Source organism: Hypomesus nipponensis, chromosome 2 (assembly GCF_054491055.1).
Source record: "Hypomesus nipponensis isolate SF chromosome 2, ASM5449105v1, whole genome shotgun sequence".
In the NCBI taxonomy this organism is placed as follows: Eukaryota; Metazoa; Chordata; class Actinopteri; order Osmeriformes; family Osmeridae; genus Hypomesus; species Hypomesus nipponensis.
The window spans coordinates 16897833-16913050 of record NC_140362.1 but is presented as its reverse complement, the minus strand read 5'-3'; the positions used below and the strand labels follow the sequence as shown (position 1 = coordinate 16913050).

At 39.1% G+C, this 15218-nt stretch overlaps 1 protein-coding gene across 1 annotated transcript in view; it reads right to left on the bottom strand.

The window, feature by feature from the left end:
• Window positions 1-1539: 1539 nt before the first annotated feature.
• dgkb (diacylglycerol kinase, beta) overlaps window positions 1540-15218 on the bottom strand; it is a 31262-nt gene continuing 17583 nt past the window's right edge. The window contains exons 20-24 of the mRNA XM_084670425.1: window positions 10879-10969; window positions 9799-9994; window positions 5794-5914; window positions 5567-5627; window positions 1540-3527 (exon numbers count right to left, since the gene is read on the bottom strand). Of these exons, the coding sequence (XP_084526551.1) occupies window positions 3423-3527; window positions 5567-5627; window positions 5794-5914; window positions 9799-9994; window positions 10879-10969 (574 nt within the window). The 3' untranslated portion in view covers window positions 1540-3422. The remainder of the gene's footprint in view (window positions 3528-5566; window positions 5628-5793; window positions 5915-9798; window positions 9995-10878; window positions 10970-15218) is intronic.

Here is a 15218-nt window from a genome sequence, read left to right as displayed (position 1 = left end):
TACAGTTTGGCTGGAGTGAAGAAGAAGAAACGTTTATTTGTCCGTCCGAATGACACATACATGTGTGCACGCAGAACACACGAGTGTCCATTGTAGAAATGTGCTCTCTGCATTTTGGCATCCTGTTGGCTGTTCCTTTGAGGGCAGCCAGGACTTGTGCTTAACCACATCAAGGGGGCCAAGTCCAAGTGCTCACCTCTTGCCTGGCCAGTGACATGAGCAGGATCTCAATCCTGTAGATCTGTGGACTGACCATGATACTGCATACAGTATCTTTATATGGGTTATTTGCAGAGGAAACCCTTCAAAGCACAGGGAGAACATGCAAAGACAGAAAGGCCCATTAGCTCCACCCGAGCACTGAACAATACCCCAAGCCGGAATCGAACCCAGGATCTAGTTGCTGTGATGCAACTCACACAAGGCACTGTGCCATGTTGTCCTTCTCAACATTTTTTTTTTTTTATGAAAGAAAAAGGTGCAGTGGTCTCTCAATTCTTTCCAGAACTGTCTATACACACACACACACACACATATACTGTAAAATACATATGTATACAAAATGTATATATATATATGCATATACACAATGATATCCACCATTGCTTAACTTATCAGGGAGGCTACCAAAAGGCCAAAGGAAACTTCAGAGGAGCTGCAGGAATGTGTGCCAGTAACTGGCCTCTCTGGTCTATTACAACTATTTCACATGTTCTCCACAAGTCTGAGCTATGGGATAGGGTGGCAAAACACAGACGCAATTTCTCACCAAACAAAACCCATCCAGGCCTGTATATTTTTCACACATTCCAATATTCAATGTGGATGTAGAAAGATTTTTTCTAGTCTGATGAAATCAAGAAAGAACGTTTTGGCCTAAATTCCAGAAGGTATGTCTGGCACAAAGCCAGTTCCCCTCTTCTCCCAAAGAACACAACGGTTACTGTCAAGCATGGTGGTGGCAGCAGCATGCTCAGGGCGCCTTCTTTTCAGCAGGGACATGGGTTCTAGTCAGGATAGAGGGGGAAATGAATAGATCCAAATATCAAGATATTAGTGCATCTTTCTGCCCTCTGCCAGAAAGCTGAAGTTGAAGAATTTCTACTTTCCACATGACAACCATCCGAAGCACACAGCCAAATGGGAATAGTTGTACAAGAATGGCCCAGTTGAGCCCAGAACTCAATCCTGTAGATTAGTGGATCAACCTAAAGAGGCCTGTGTTAATTTCAAGATCTCGAAATTTGACAGAGCATGAACCCAGCTATGCTAAACTGATTAAGATCTATCCAAACAGATTTACTGCTGTAATAAAAACAAAAAGTACTTCCACAAAGTATTTGTCAAAGAGTGTGTACTGTTCACTTGTGTAACCAAGGGATATTTTTACAACCAAAATCAACCAAAACTACAATTTCAGAAAAGGTATGTAGACTTGTGATACCCACTGTATGTATGCATATTCTAGGTGTAAAGAGATGGTCAGATCTTAAGATTGTTACACGAAAAAGTCAGTCACAGCTTTTATTATTTTTCACATTTTTGTAACAGTCGACAGGCTCTTCCTTACAGACCATAACATTGGCATGACTTACAGTACAGAATAGAATAATATATAATAAGCAAAAGACAATACTATATATACAAAAATACGACATCACCGTTCAAACACTGCAATTACAAAGCAATAAAAACCTGAAGTAACAACTTGTTTCACAGGCAGGACAGCACTTAAAAGTGACAGAAATCCTAAAACTGCTCCTAAAAAGCATGCAAGAATGCATCTTGGCTTGTGCACCGGACATCTTACTTGTGCACTGGACATATTTCATTGTAAGCAATCAAATATGTTTAAATGATGGTTTGGATGTGTTTTTTTTTTTTACTGTTTCATTAAACTTGGTTTGTCTTTGGTGAAAGATCTTGACTGGCTACATATTTTAAAATGCTGCTACACCTAGCAAAAAGGCGACGTGTCCTGTACAATATAAGGAAGCTATGAATCCTGAAGGACAGATCATAAAAAAATATTTTTTAATGTAATACCAGGCTACAAATGTTTGACAAAAATATCTTGAAAAAGATTTTAATATGTGTTTAGAGCACTAGTGGTTGGTTTTCTCTCATTATTATACCAGAAAAGATTAAGTTTCAGTAGATTTCTGTGAAAACCTTCCCTTTATAAACTTGAATCCCAGATAGCCTTGTGATAAAAGAAATAAATAGAATCGTCAAAATTGACCTCCACAATATCAACAGTAATTATACATTGGACATTGAAAAGCTGCAGGAGCAAAACAACTGTAAACACTTTCTATGATATTTGTAATTTAGCAACCCTGACATCTGTTCTTAATGTCAACGTGTTCAATCCCCTTATAGGACACCTGACCCTAGCCACTCAAAACTGCTTAGTTTTGAATCAGTAACTGTACATTTGACATTATTAAAATACTTTGATCGAAGTGTACAGAGGTCCTTGAACTGTTGAATCTCAAATAGGGAACAGCTTCAATCATTAGAGCAAGGTGGCAACCTTTAGAATCATAACCTATCCTTATAAACATACTGTATCTGAGTAGTTTACTCAAAAAGCAGGGCCCATAATCCCAAACTACATTTAAAATGATGATATGTAGTGTGACATTATATAAGTAATAGCCAGTAATATAACATATTCAAGACAAAAGTGCTTCAACATAATAACAAAATAACACACCAAATACTACTTCACATTTCAACAGGTCTCAGAACAGTGAGATCATGGTCATCCATGCGATGTAAGTTGTCCACTGCACTATTGGTGGAAAAGGTATATATTCCTGGTGCAATAAATCTAAAATACCGTTGTGCATCATGCAACAATGGACAATCATTACATTCATTTATTATCCCACATACTGTAAGATCCAACAGCAAGACACTTTTATTTAATCCTGACAAACATGCTCTACAATGCATTTATTTGTCATTTTAATCAGTGTATAAAGTCATGGGTGATCAATTAGAGGTGAACAGGACCTTTTATAATCAGCAGGTTGACTGCATTAAAAGGATATGTTCTCTGGATTGACATTATTCCATCATGCATTGTGGTGTTCAAATGCAAAGATAGATTAAAAAGATAAATTCTGCATAGTAATATAACATTTCATATAGGACATTGAATGATTAGCATTTGCTTTTGGAAATTTGATCCACATGGCACAGAGCATGAAAGCATAGCGATGCCAAGGATACAGTAGCTACTGTAAGCTGTTGTACGGCGTACTAACCAAATCGTAGAATTTTAACTTTTGCATTGTAACCTTCGTTCACAGATAAGCTAGTGCTGGTAAAGAACCTCTATCTGGTTAGGTCTTGAGGTTTCTATAAAGGCTTTTTTTAAAGAAATAAAGAGGCAAATGTTGAATGTTGTCCCATCAGTCTTTGCTCTCGCTGCATGTCCGTCTGATGACAGAGAAGAAACTGCTTTCTTGCGGCGGGCCCATCAGCATTGGAGCCTGGTTCTTGTGCACTATTTCAATCTGGTGGGGAATGAGATTGAAGATGCATCGATTATCGTATAGTTGTACTGTAAAATTATATAATGTGGCGTTACATAGTATGTTATGAATTATTCTACCTAGTTTATCAGATACAGTATACGTATTAAAACACTTAGCATTAAGATTACATTATTTTACCAGTAACAACATTGTAGTTACACTGGTACTGGAAGTTACGGATTAGCGGAACAAGTTATTACAGTGAAACTTGATATGGGGGAGGTTCGACTTTCCAGGGGTGAGTGGATGTTAACATTGATCTGGATTGGATTGCCCAACTGTCAACTGTCCCTTTACAACATCCACTTACCCCTTTTCACCCCTGCCCCATACAGTACTGTGCCACCTTATATTTTTGTAATAACTTAGACCATATACTTTTAATAACACTTAATAACATATCATAGAAATCCCTAGGTACCAACAATGTTTTTACACATGGTATTTAATGTAACCTTTATGTAAAGTGTCAAACATGGACTAATAAAACATATACTGGACTAATGTGCCGTGATATTGTTTGATGAAATTGAACTTACATTGTATGTATAGTAACTGCAATTATATTCAGTCACTAATACCTCTGAGGAAAGGTCAAAAGCTTTTGGGAGACCATTAGATCAGTCCTGTTTAATGTTAGAATTAAACATCAGTTGAATGGTAAATATCAAATAGATGGTATGGCATGACCTGGTCTTGACTCATTATAGTGTAGTTTGCAGTACAAACACAATAATGACCTAGGTAAATGCTATCATCCACATTAAAGAGACCCTTTTGACTTCAAAAGCAGGCATGTTATTCACTGTTCTTGAACTCTGACATTGTGGCAATTATAGTGTACTATGTGTGGCCTTGATGTCTGATAATTATACTTATCATGACTAAACCTAATGTTACATCAGTATCATTTAGTTGACAAATTAACCTTTTTATTAGGATTGAGCAAACTAATAGGTTAAAGAAGGTTGACATTAAAGAGAACCTGCCATATTTGAATGACTTGATGACAAAATTAGCGTTCATATACAGCTGCATGAGCCAGGCTGCATGTACAGTAAGCCACACTATTGTACTGCTTGTGGGAGGCAGCACCTTTTCTTCAAACATAGTTTAAATTATGAACTTAAACTAACCCTAACTACATTTTCAAAATACTGTATGAATTTATTTTGAACTTGAAAGTATCCTTTTGACATGAGATATTTTGGCGACTGTTTCTTGAACAATTTTGTGGTTCACAACTATGATTAGCTGTACATTTTCATTCAGTATTACTATCTATTGTTAATTGCCGAACTACAATGTTGGACATTCCTGTTTCAGTTTTGGCCACAATTTACTTTGATTAACTAAACTCTCTTAGTTGCTATATAATCTTGTTAGCAAGGAAAATCATCCATACTGATGGTTCCACACTGAGAAAACATATTCATCAGAGCATCATAATTCACCATTATAAGAAACACAATAGTTATTGTAGCATTAGAAAGACAAGTGTCTACAGGTGCAAATTTGAGTTTATTTATGAGAATGCAAAATAACTAGAATTCATTAGAAAGTAGTATCACTGTTAATAAATAGTAGGCTGAGTAGACTAAGTGTACCAATTCAAACTCAACATCAAGACATACATAACTCACCATGGATATTTCATCAAGACACAATAATCTATTGTCTGAGACTAACTGTAGAGCGTTGGCAACAGATACAAGTGCACTTCTCAACTACTTGTTTTGTCATGCACTCAATTCTTCAACTCCATCTGAAAGACCCATATGTAAATTATGCCTCCACTTCATCTTAAATGCTGTCGGAGGACTATCATTGTAATTAAATCCAAACACAACATGAACTCAACACAAATTGAGTGATTTCAAAATGGAAAAGAGAACAAACACTTTCGTAGGGAGTACTTTGAGCCACAAGGTGAGCAAATTAAAAGTCAGCTGTGTTATTATTTGTTAGAACAAGAAACTTCTGTCAGCAATTACAAACATGTTAATGAGCTTACTTACAGTACAGGGAGTCTGCATCCAGGGCTCTCCATCAATCTGCATAGGGAGGGATTTGCTAGTTCTGTATCAAACACAGAACATGTATAGATTAAATAGACAACTATTAGAAACTTAGGTATCAAAGTATTACAATTGTAACAGACATTTACTTAAAACAGACTTTGGAGGAATGTGAAAAGTAGTTAGAATAGTTTGAAATATGGTCAATGCTCCTTTAATAATCTGACCTGATGTTGACGGAGGAGCACTGGGCCAGGCGTCTCCCAGCACTCTTCAGGCCTGTGTATATTTGTCCCATCTCCATGGCCCCTTCCAGACCCACTACCTCCAGGAGCTGGTCAGAAGGATCTACACATACAGAAATGCACCTTAAATGTTTACATTTTGACAGTCAAAATCTAATCTATGAATCTGTATTCAATTCTTAACTTGATGGATTGATCTCAAATAAGAAATTAATGATTAAAAGTTTACAACTGAAAACTTACTACCGCTTTTAAAACCTTGAAGGTTCACTCTTAAAAGGGGAAAACAACCAACAAGAACAACAACAAGCCACAAACAAAACACCTATTAATTAGATTGCACCGGCAATGCAAAGCAATCTTGTGTTGCTATAATTATTAATTTCTGTTCTGTTTTGAAGTTATGAGCATTGATTTTGCCCCTGCTGGAAGCCCAGTGTCGCGCTGGGCCCATCTGTTTCCCCGGGCCTGTTATTCCTCCTACTCTACAACTATCGCCCCTCTGCAAATTAAGGATCTCCTGCAGAACTGTTGGGAGTACAGAGACACTAAATTAGACAAAGACCCATTTTTAGGAACTTGGTGGGTATAAACTAAACTGCTGTTTAGATTGGGTCTTTGGTCAGTGATTTCTTCAAACAACTGACTAACAGACGGTTTGGACATGGTTAACTCAACAGTGCAGAAATTCAGATTATGTAGAACCAGAGGGAGATTCAGGAGTTTTTAGTAAGCAAAAAATGTGGCACCTTTCTAGCTAGACATTTACATTTAGACATTTACATTTAGCAGACCCAAGTAGGGTGAAATGCCTTGCCCAAAGACACAACGTCATTTTCTAGGCCAGGAATCCAACCTGCGACATTCCAATTAATAGCTGATTCCATAACCGCTCAGCCATCTGACCCCCTGTATACATTTAACATTGAAAAGGCTTTGCAGTGTTGGAAAACCATTTATATTATCAATCAATGCTTTGAAGTTGAAGATGTTGATCTAACTTTATCTACCAGATTATGAAAAATTATGTTCAAATAGAATTTCAATAAAAGTTCAAGGCCTGTTTTTTTTTAATTGACATAAAATGGGTAGTTTGAGTAGTTTATTTTACTGCTACTGAAAAACAAATCCACAGAAATCTTTTTACCAAATGTGTTTTTTGTTCATTTCTTCGCATACAGTATCTGTCCATAGCCCTGTTTATTTCTGAAAGACTAATTTCCACTTATACATTTTAAATGTTTCTGACTTTTGTAAAAATTGCCTCTGTCATCGCAGCTATGACTATAGCTATGTATCTCCATCTCTAAGGGTGGTGACTACAGTTGTTGCTAGACTCACAGAATAAGTGCTTGTGTGTGTGTGTGTGTGTGTATGTTTGTGTGTGTAAAAACATCAGTGTGTGTAGGTCTGTGTATATGTATGTGTGTGGTAACCCCCTGACACAAGGCTTTAAAGCTCCACTCCCAGCATGCCTTCTCACGTTAGTGCTACTGGCTCAAACAGCCCCGGGCTGGCATGTATGATGGACAGCATCACCACGGTGATGGATAAACGTGTGTGTATTCCTGGTTGCCCAGGGCTACTTGAATTGCAATGTAAATGCTTACTGTGGGAATCCTTTACCGCCCTACGCAACAAGGTCAGGGAAGACCCATCTAAGACCAGAAAAGTGGTTGCAGAGCATTTCTATCCTGAATACAGATGTATATTATTTAGATGGACAATTGTATTGTATTAACGTAGATTAGAAGCTTTTAGAAGTTGTTTTTTTTACAATCAAGTAATGGAATGTATTGTCCTACAGCTAATGATACATTTAGCAAAAAATGACTGTTGTATACTGTCTTGTATTAATCAGGCTGAGCTTGATAATAGTGTTGTCAGGTGTACACTATTAGCCGAGTGTCCTTGTCATTGTCACTTGTCCAGCACAGTCACTGCATTGACACATGCAGAGTGACAGAGCTGGAGCTGGTGAACAATGCAGACACTAGCTGAAAAGGGAATGTGTGTGTGTGTGTGTGAGAGAGAGAGAGAGAGAGAGAGAGAGAGAGAGAGAGAGAGAGAGAGAGAGAGAGAGAGAGAGAGAGAGAGAGAGAGAGAGAGAGAGAGAGAGAGAGAGAGAGAGAGAGAGAGAGAGGATGGGGTGGGGGAGAGAAACAGTGAGTGAGTGAGTGACAGTAAGAGAGAGTCTTTGGGCGTGTATTTCTATGTACGAGCGAGCAAGAGCAATGGGACGAGGAGATGTAATCCCCCACCTCTATGTTGCCACACCCTCCATTCCCAATTGCCCCCACTGCATAACATCCCACCCCCATCCCCTCCCTCCCTTTCCCTCCGCCCTCATCTCATTCTAAATAATTCACCCTGCAGCCATTCCCTTCCACCTGAGGGGCTTGTCTCCTGGCGTCACCAGCAGGACAATTTAACAGTTCCAGAAAGGTCAGAGTTTTCTCCCTCTACACCACCCACCCCACCACCCAGTTTGATACATGTTTCGTTCTCTGCAGTTCGCCTGGCTGTGCTTGGGCAATACAATGTTCACCAACCTACCGTAACGCTAATGCACTCCGATATTTATAGAAGAACTGTACTACTCAATTCTCTGATCTGACAAGTTAGGGGCACTCACCTTGAGCACACCTTTAGCAAGGGCATGCAGCACTCACCCTCACCCTCACTAAGTCACCACTTACTGTAAGTGCCTTCCCAGGTACAGACTGCAGATTCATTTTTTTTCTAATCCATGACACCAAATTGATTGATCTTTCCTTGAGGAATAATGGACAAGATTGGTCGTGGGGTAGTGAGGTTGTGTATTTTGATTTGATCATCTAGTACCCCACTGTTGGTCTATAGTTTCGAACTAAGAGAAAACATCTTTGAACACTGCACAGTATCCACCCTAGTACAGGATTTAGGTATTCCCAGTTTTCTTGATGATTCAGAAAAAAAATGATGGGGTGGGATCTTTAGAAAAAAATCTGAATCTCAAAAAATGCATTCATCAGTGCTTGATTCATATTGACTGAAATCACGGGAGCCAAAGGGTGATCTTGGATGTGCCACTGTTGAAGCTCTGGGAAGCACATTGGTTTGAACTTAAGATGATGAATGTTGATGATTATGTTATTAATAGCGCTTCTAAAATTCAATATACAATGCTTATATCTGATAAGACAGCAGATATGACATGATTTATCAATAGCTATAGTAATATATAAACTGCTTTATAAAAATAATAATAATAAAAATGACATTGCTTTTTATTAAACTCCAACAATAAAAAGCAGTGTAAAACAAATACATTCTTTAATTTAAACAACATGAACGGTGATGTAACCACTATATCAAAGCAATAAACCACTTGAAGGGGCGATGCACAACCCATTGTATATTTGTGATATACCACACCCTCTCATGGTTAATTGCTTCAATATATCGAATCACCCTATGTTAAAACTCAAGCTTACACAATCAAAGGTTTTATAAAGCATTTACAAGAGAGAGATTTTGAGATGATCTACAGAGTAACAATTTTTTACTGTATCAGCATGTCAGCTAACTAACACAACTCTGTTTTACAGGTTACCATTGATGGGTCTCCTTTTGGACATAAATGGATTCAGGGGTGGGTGACAGCTTGAGCCACACTGAGCCCCCTCCGTCTGCTCCTATTAGCCAAGCATACTACACTGCCTACATAAGTCATTACCAGCCAAGTGACAGTCCCAAACAGTGACATTAAACCGTAGCCCTTCATCCCCAACAATATCAACTTGTCTGCCATGATTTAAGGTGTCACTAGTGAAATATTCATACTGTACTGTAGCTAGGAAAAGTTTTGCCTAAAGTTAGGCGTACTGTAGCTAAAATGAACAAGGACACGTTCTCCCTTTTGACTGTTGGCTTAATGTTTGGTTAACATCGACTCCTAATGGTAGATAATAAATATATACCTGATACAGTAATATATATACCTACCTTGAATTGCAAACATGAGCTCCTTGGGGTCCACCAATGTCATCCTCCTTTCGGGTATCTTCTTCCCTGCCTTACGGTTCCCCCTTCTCTTCCTGCTCTCCCCCCACAGGTTGGAGCCGCCGTGCATACTTGGAATGTTGAGGATTGCAATACCCTCCAGAGAGATACTGCTTAAGTCCAGAGTTAATCCATCACACTTCAAAAATAACCCAAACCCAGAACAGATTGAAAAGAGGAGGGATAAAAAAGAGATAAGTATTATTAACCATTTGCAATAATAAAACTTTGAGAACTTTTTATTTGTGTTTCAAACATGACTGTGAAACACCAGCAATTTAGGTACAAAGCTATAAAGCCTTGTTTGTATGTTTCAGTTATCTGACAACACTCGCTCAGCTTGATTCACTGCCAATGTCAAATTCATTTGATCTTTGACTGGAGATGTCCAGCAGAAGGGGGACCTGTCATACTCTGCAACCCCTTAGACCTTTCCACCAGATATTTCCTCTTTCCATAATCACAGTGCACACTACACTTACCCTATTGTAAGTACCCCTCCAATGTTAATTAATGAAGACCTCTACACTGTGTGGACAGCTCTAAGGAGGCAGAGATGGATCAGACAGACACCCCCTTCATTATCACTCAATATCACACACAGCAGGGTCGTGCAGGGATAATTACATTTGTGTTGGGCTGGGGTTGTACTTGTGAGAGAGGGAGGGAGGGTGAATCCTCTTGTCAACACTTCAATAAAGTGAGATTTGTTCAAATTAAGGCTTTTTCTGGATCAGAAGGTGACTGCCCGGAGTCTTTAAATGGTGTGCGCTAGATTAGATGCACTATTGCAGGGTTTCATACCTATATATTTAGCTACTAGCTACTGTAATACAGTATTGTCTATCCCTTTGTGGATTTAAAAGGGTGTATGTTGCAAGTCAATAATCTGGAAATTGCTTTACTGCATGATTACTGTACATCTATTACAAATAAACTAACCATAAATACTCTGCAAATGTTAGTCAAATGGTACCTTAGTCCTGCTGCACCAAAGTAGAACAAACAAGCAGTTTGATTTACCTCAATCTCCAGAAAGTCATGAAGCTTCTTACACGTGGCTGAGAATGTCTCAGAAGTGCCAAACTCAAAGTACCACAGTTTATTCTTTGTTCTGAAAAACAAGACAAGAATTGTAAAGGGACTGGGAGGAAACATAGAACTGTCTTTCACCACATCAAATTCCACAGCCATACAGTCATACTAAAAGTACTTAAGAGTGCTCTCTCCATTCCTACTGTATCTCACTTTCCCCCATAGGCCTGTCTTTTGTTTGGTCATTCTACACAAAAAAAACAACACTGAGCCTGTACTTGTTTTGATGCATGTATGTCAGACTGTCTAGTAAAAGGTATTTTACATTAAAGTGATTATAGTCTTTTTGACATACAACAAACAACACACATAATGTCAATCTCCCTGCATAGTCTATTGAAGTGTAATCATACTGCTGCTATTTCATGACTTTGCAGCATAATTGCACAGAATTCATGCTCAGTCATTAATCTTATAAAATGAAAAAAGTCCAATTAATTAATCATGATGCCTCACAGATTTTCAAGGCCAAAGGCAAACATTAAGATGATTAGGTGAGCTGACACATGAGCCTCGTAGTGGGTACCCACCATACAGTACTGCATGCCTACAATTATGACACAGTGAGGGGCATATGGGGGTAATCTAACTGCCCCTTCAATTAACTGAGGACTGGGGTTATTTCCCCTGGTTTCCTAAAGCATACACTCCTATAGCTAAGTCTGATGATCAATGACCTTGCTAGGGTAAGTCACCATCTGTCCCCAACATGAAGGTACTTTAACCACAGATAACCATTATAATCATCTCTATTGACTCTATACTGTCATTTTCATTGCATGCATGTACAGTAGATTCTACATTAGAAACACATCCAACCCCTATCTGGTAAGAAATAATAAATTGTATATTTCTGAATTCGTTAAAATTGCCACGTTAGAAAACATGGTACATGGAGAAAAATTCATAATTAATATATATATATATATATATATTTTTTTTTTACAGGAATTCAGCAGGTCTAAGCCTAGCCACAAGGTAAATCAATATTTTTAGACGGTCTGGTAACTACAATTTAGCCAGCCAATATTACCTGTCTCAACTTTGTGCCCTCTGCCCTGCTTTAGTGAGCCTTGAAGGACCCATAATAACTTTCTCCTCTTCCCCTTTGAGGGCAAATTATATGATGGAAGATGATATCTATCAACATGTGCAAGGAAACAGTTCCAAACCCCTTTCAAGTGTCCTCAAATGAAACAGATGGGACCAGTGCCTTTGAAGGAGGAGTACTGAATATTCTTCGAAAGTCAATTAATATGCTGCTAATCAGGTTGACTGAATGCTTCTCTAAGATGCTTGTATAAAACATTTCAATTTCAAGACATCTTAAGCCCCATCACATTATACTGTATGAATTAATCTATGAATGTGTACAATATAGTAAACATACAGTCATACTGTAAATATAAAAAATGTATCTTCATAGCCAGGACTATTCTGGTACCTATCATCACTGAGTTTCAGAGGGGGTGGGGGGTGGGGGGGGGGGGGGGGTGGGCAACAGTGCTGACATACAGAACTGAATACAATAAAAAAAATAGCCTTTTCTTAGATGGAATCAAAGTGCTACAAGCAGGATGTATTAGTATAAGCAGAGAAACAATCACTGAATTATTGATTTCCTCATTAGGACTTTTGTCAGGGCCATTTAGCAACTTTATAAATTAGCTTTCATTAGCCACATGCAGGACAGTCTTGAGCCCACAATGATTTATAATGTGCAGCATGGTCAATAGGTACAGTAATGCAGTAGAGAAGGAAGGGGGGCTGGGCCAACGGGGCCATGTTGAGAAGTACTAAACCACAACAAATCCTCATCTCCTCCAACATGACTTCCAACAGCTGCCCCAAGCTAAAAACACAAGTCTAATCATCAATTTGGGGACTCAATAGCAACACATCCAAGGCCAAGAAGTACTACACTGTCACCTCTGCCCAACAAAATACAAATACATACTAGGTAAACAAGCACTAACTTGCAAATTAAGGGGGTATTTCAAAAGCTTTGAGGAAGAAAAAAAAAAGAATGACCACAGCTAAAGTTGCGAAGCTTTCTTAGATTAGAGATTACAATATACAGATGAGTCTCATGTGAAATTGTTTTGTTTTGTTATTTACAACAGTTTTTATAATCTTAAGTGAAATATATGCACATTTACAGAAGAAGATGCAACACTTACACTGCTCATCACCTGAACAACATGGCATCTTTGCAACTAAATAAAAGCAGCTACATGTACAATATCCAGTAGACATTAGGTTCACTCTCTTACAGTGGCATATACAGTATATGTACAAAACACAGCACTCTTAAAGCCTTCAGCCATTAAGAGCAGTTAAATGTGGGGGCAGATAAGACTAAACATCTGACTGTCCTGTCGATTCCTTCCACTTAACCTAACAAGAGTGTCATCGCAACAAATCACGTCCTCATGTCCCTGTTCATTAGGTAATTAGAACATTGCATTGGCTGGATTGGATTCCTATCTTTTATCTGCCAAGGAGAGCTCATCAAGAGACCCATTGAACAGACACGCTGTCAGAGTGGGAATCTCCAGCATTCCATGCAGTTGCTGGCTATACTGACTGAAGATTAATGTAAAGTCACTCGAAGTCCAAGATCGTCTAGATATGTTGTTATTTAAGTGGGTTGGGACCATAAATGTAAATATCCAGTAAATTTTTAAAGGCAGAGTAGGTACATTTCAAGTCCCTATCCATTTGAATATAAGACACAATGCATAGCCTCTGGCGTAATATTGTGTTTGGTACAATGGCTCAGATGGCTGAGCGGTTAGGGAGTCGGGCTATCAGAAGGTTGTTGGTTCGATTCCCGGCCATGCAAAATGACGTTGTGTCCTTGGGCAAGGCACTTCACCCTACTTGCCTCTGGGAGAATGTCCCTGTACTTACTGTAAGTCGCTCTGGATAAGAGCATCTGCTAAATGACTAAATGTAAATGTAAAATAGAGAGTAAAAATGATTTGGCCTAAAAAATATTAAAAAACAAAAATAACAAGTGATCCACAGCCCACTAAACATCAATCACAATTTTACCAAGAGTAAAACTTTGCAAATCATATGCACTGTAGTGAATACATGACTCAGTTGTTCCAGAACAAGAGTCTAAAGAAAACAACATCTCATGTCCACCAACTGTTAAAGCATCCAAGAGAACCTATAATGCTCAGCTTCACAACAGCCTCATAAGTCAGCTCATCTACTCTATCACCAACTGTCTTGTCAAAATATTAAGGGGTGTCTGAGGCAAACAAGCTTCACCGTAGCATAGTTGTCCAGAGGCAACAACACACTGTAATGCTGTTTCGACTGTCCATACTAAGGAAAAAGCACTGTGCTATTGATTTTTTTGGCACTGACACTTAATCTAACCTGAAATGATCTATGACCTTATTTTCACACTAATTTCTTCTTTATCAGAGGTGATAAATATTGCATTGACATAACCAAGTCTTTGCGCACGCATCCATGCTGTTTGTTTTAGATCACATTGCCCGGAAGGCTCCAACTCTGGCTGGCAGAGTTGACTTAAAAATTGGCCTGGGTTTTTTATAATCTCACCATTGTTTGAGAGATACATAAAGGAGAGTGTACAATAAGTGGATTTATTAATCCCAACAATCATTACTTGCACTGTTGCTCCCTTGAAACAAAAGAAGGGAAATGGTGTCTTCCTACCATCATGCACAGGAGAATACTGTGAAGGTGTGTTGGGGGGAGGAGAGGCGGCGCTAGCAGCAGCTGGTGGCTCTGCAGGAGCCAGAGGCCCGGCAGAGCCTGGGAGACCCACCAGGAGCTGGGGGATGCTACAGGAGGGTATGGGGCCTCAATGTGGAGCTGGACTCTATGGCGACGGGTAGGAAAAAACATGCAAAATCACAGGGCATGGAGTTATCTAGAGAAAGTGTATGCTTTCAATGGCTGTGCGTGTGTGAGTGTGTGCGTGTGTGTGTGTGCATGTCTATTATCACGCTGAGTTGGGGACAGGGCCACAGGTGAGATCTCTCTAAATTACACTCACAAGTGGTCATTAATTATAGATGACATCCCAGTCAGACAAACGATTTCATCCTCAAATGAGGTCCGAGGGCATCCCCTGCCTATGTCCACAGGTGTCCCGTGGGGAATGGGTGTGGGAGTTTGTGTGTCAGTGTGGGAGAAGATCCAGTGGGCCCAGCATACGTGGATGGGCTTTGATGAACACACTCATTATGCTAAAGAGCCCTCCATGCCTGGGCTTCCCTCTG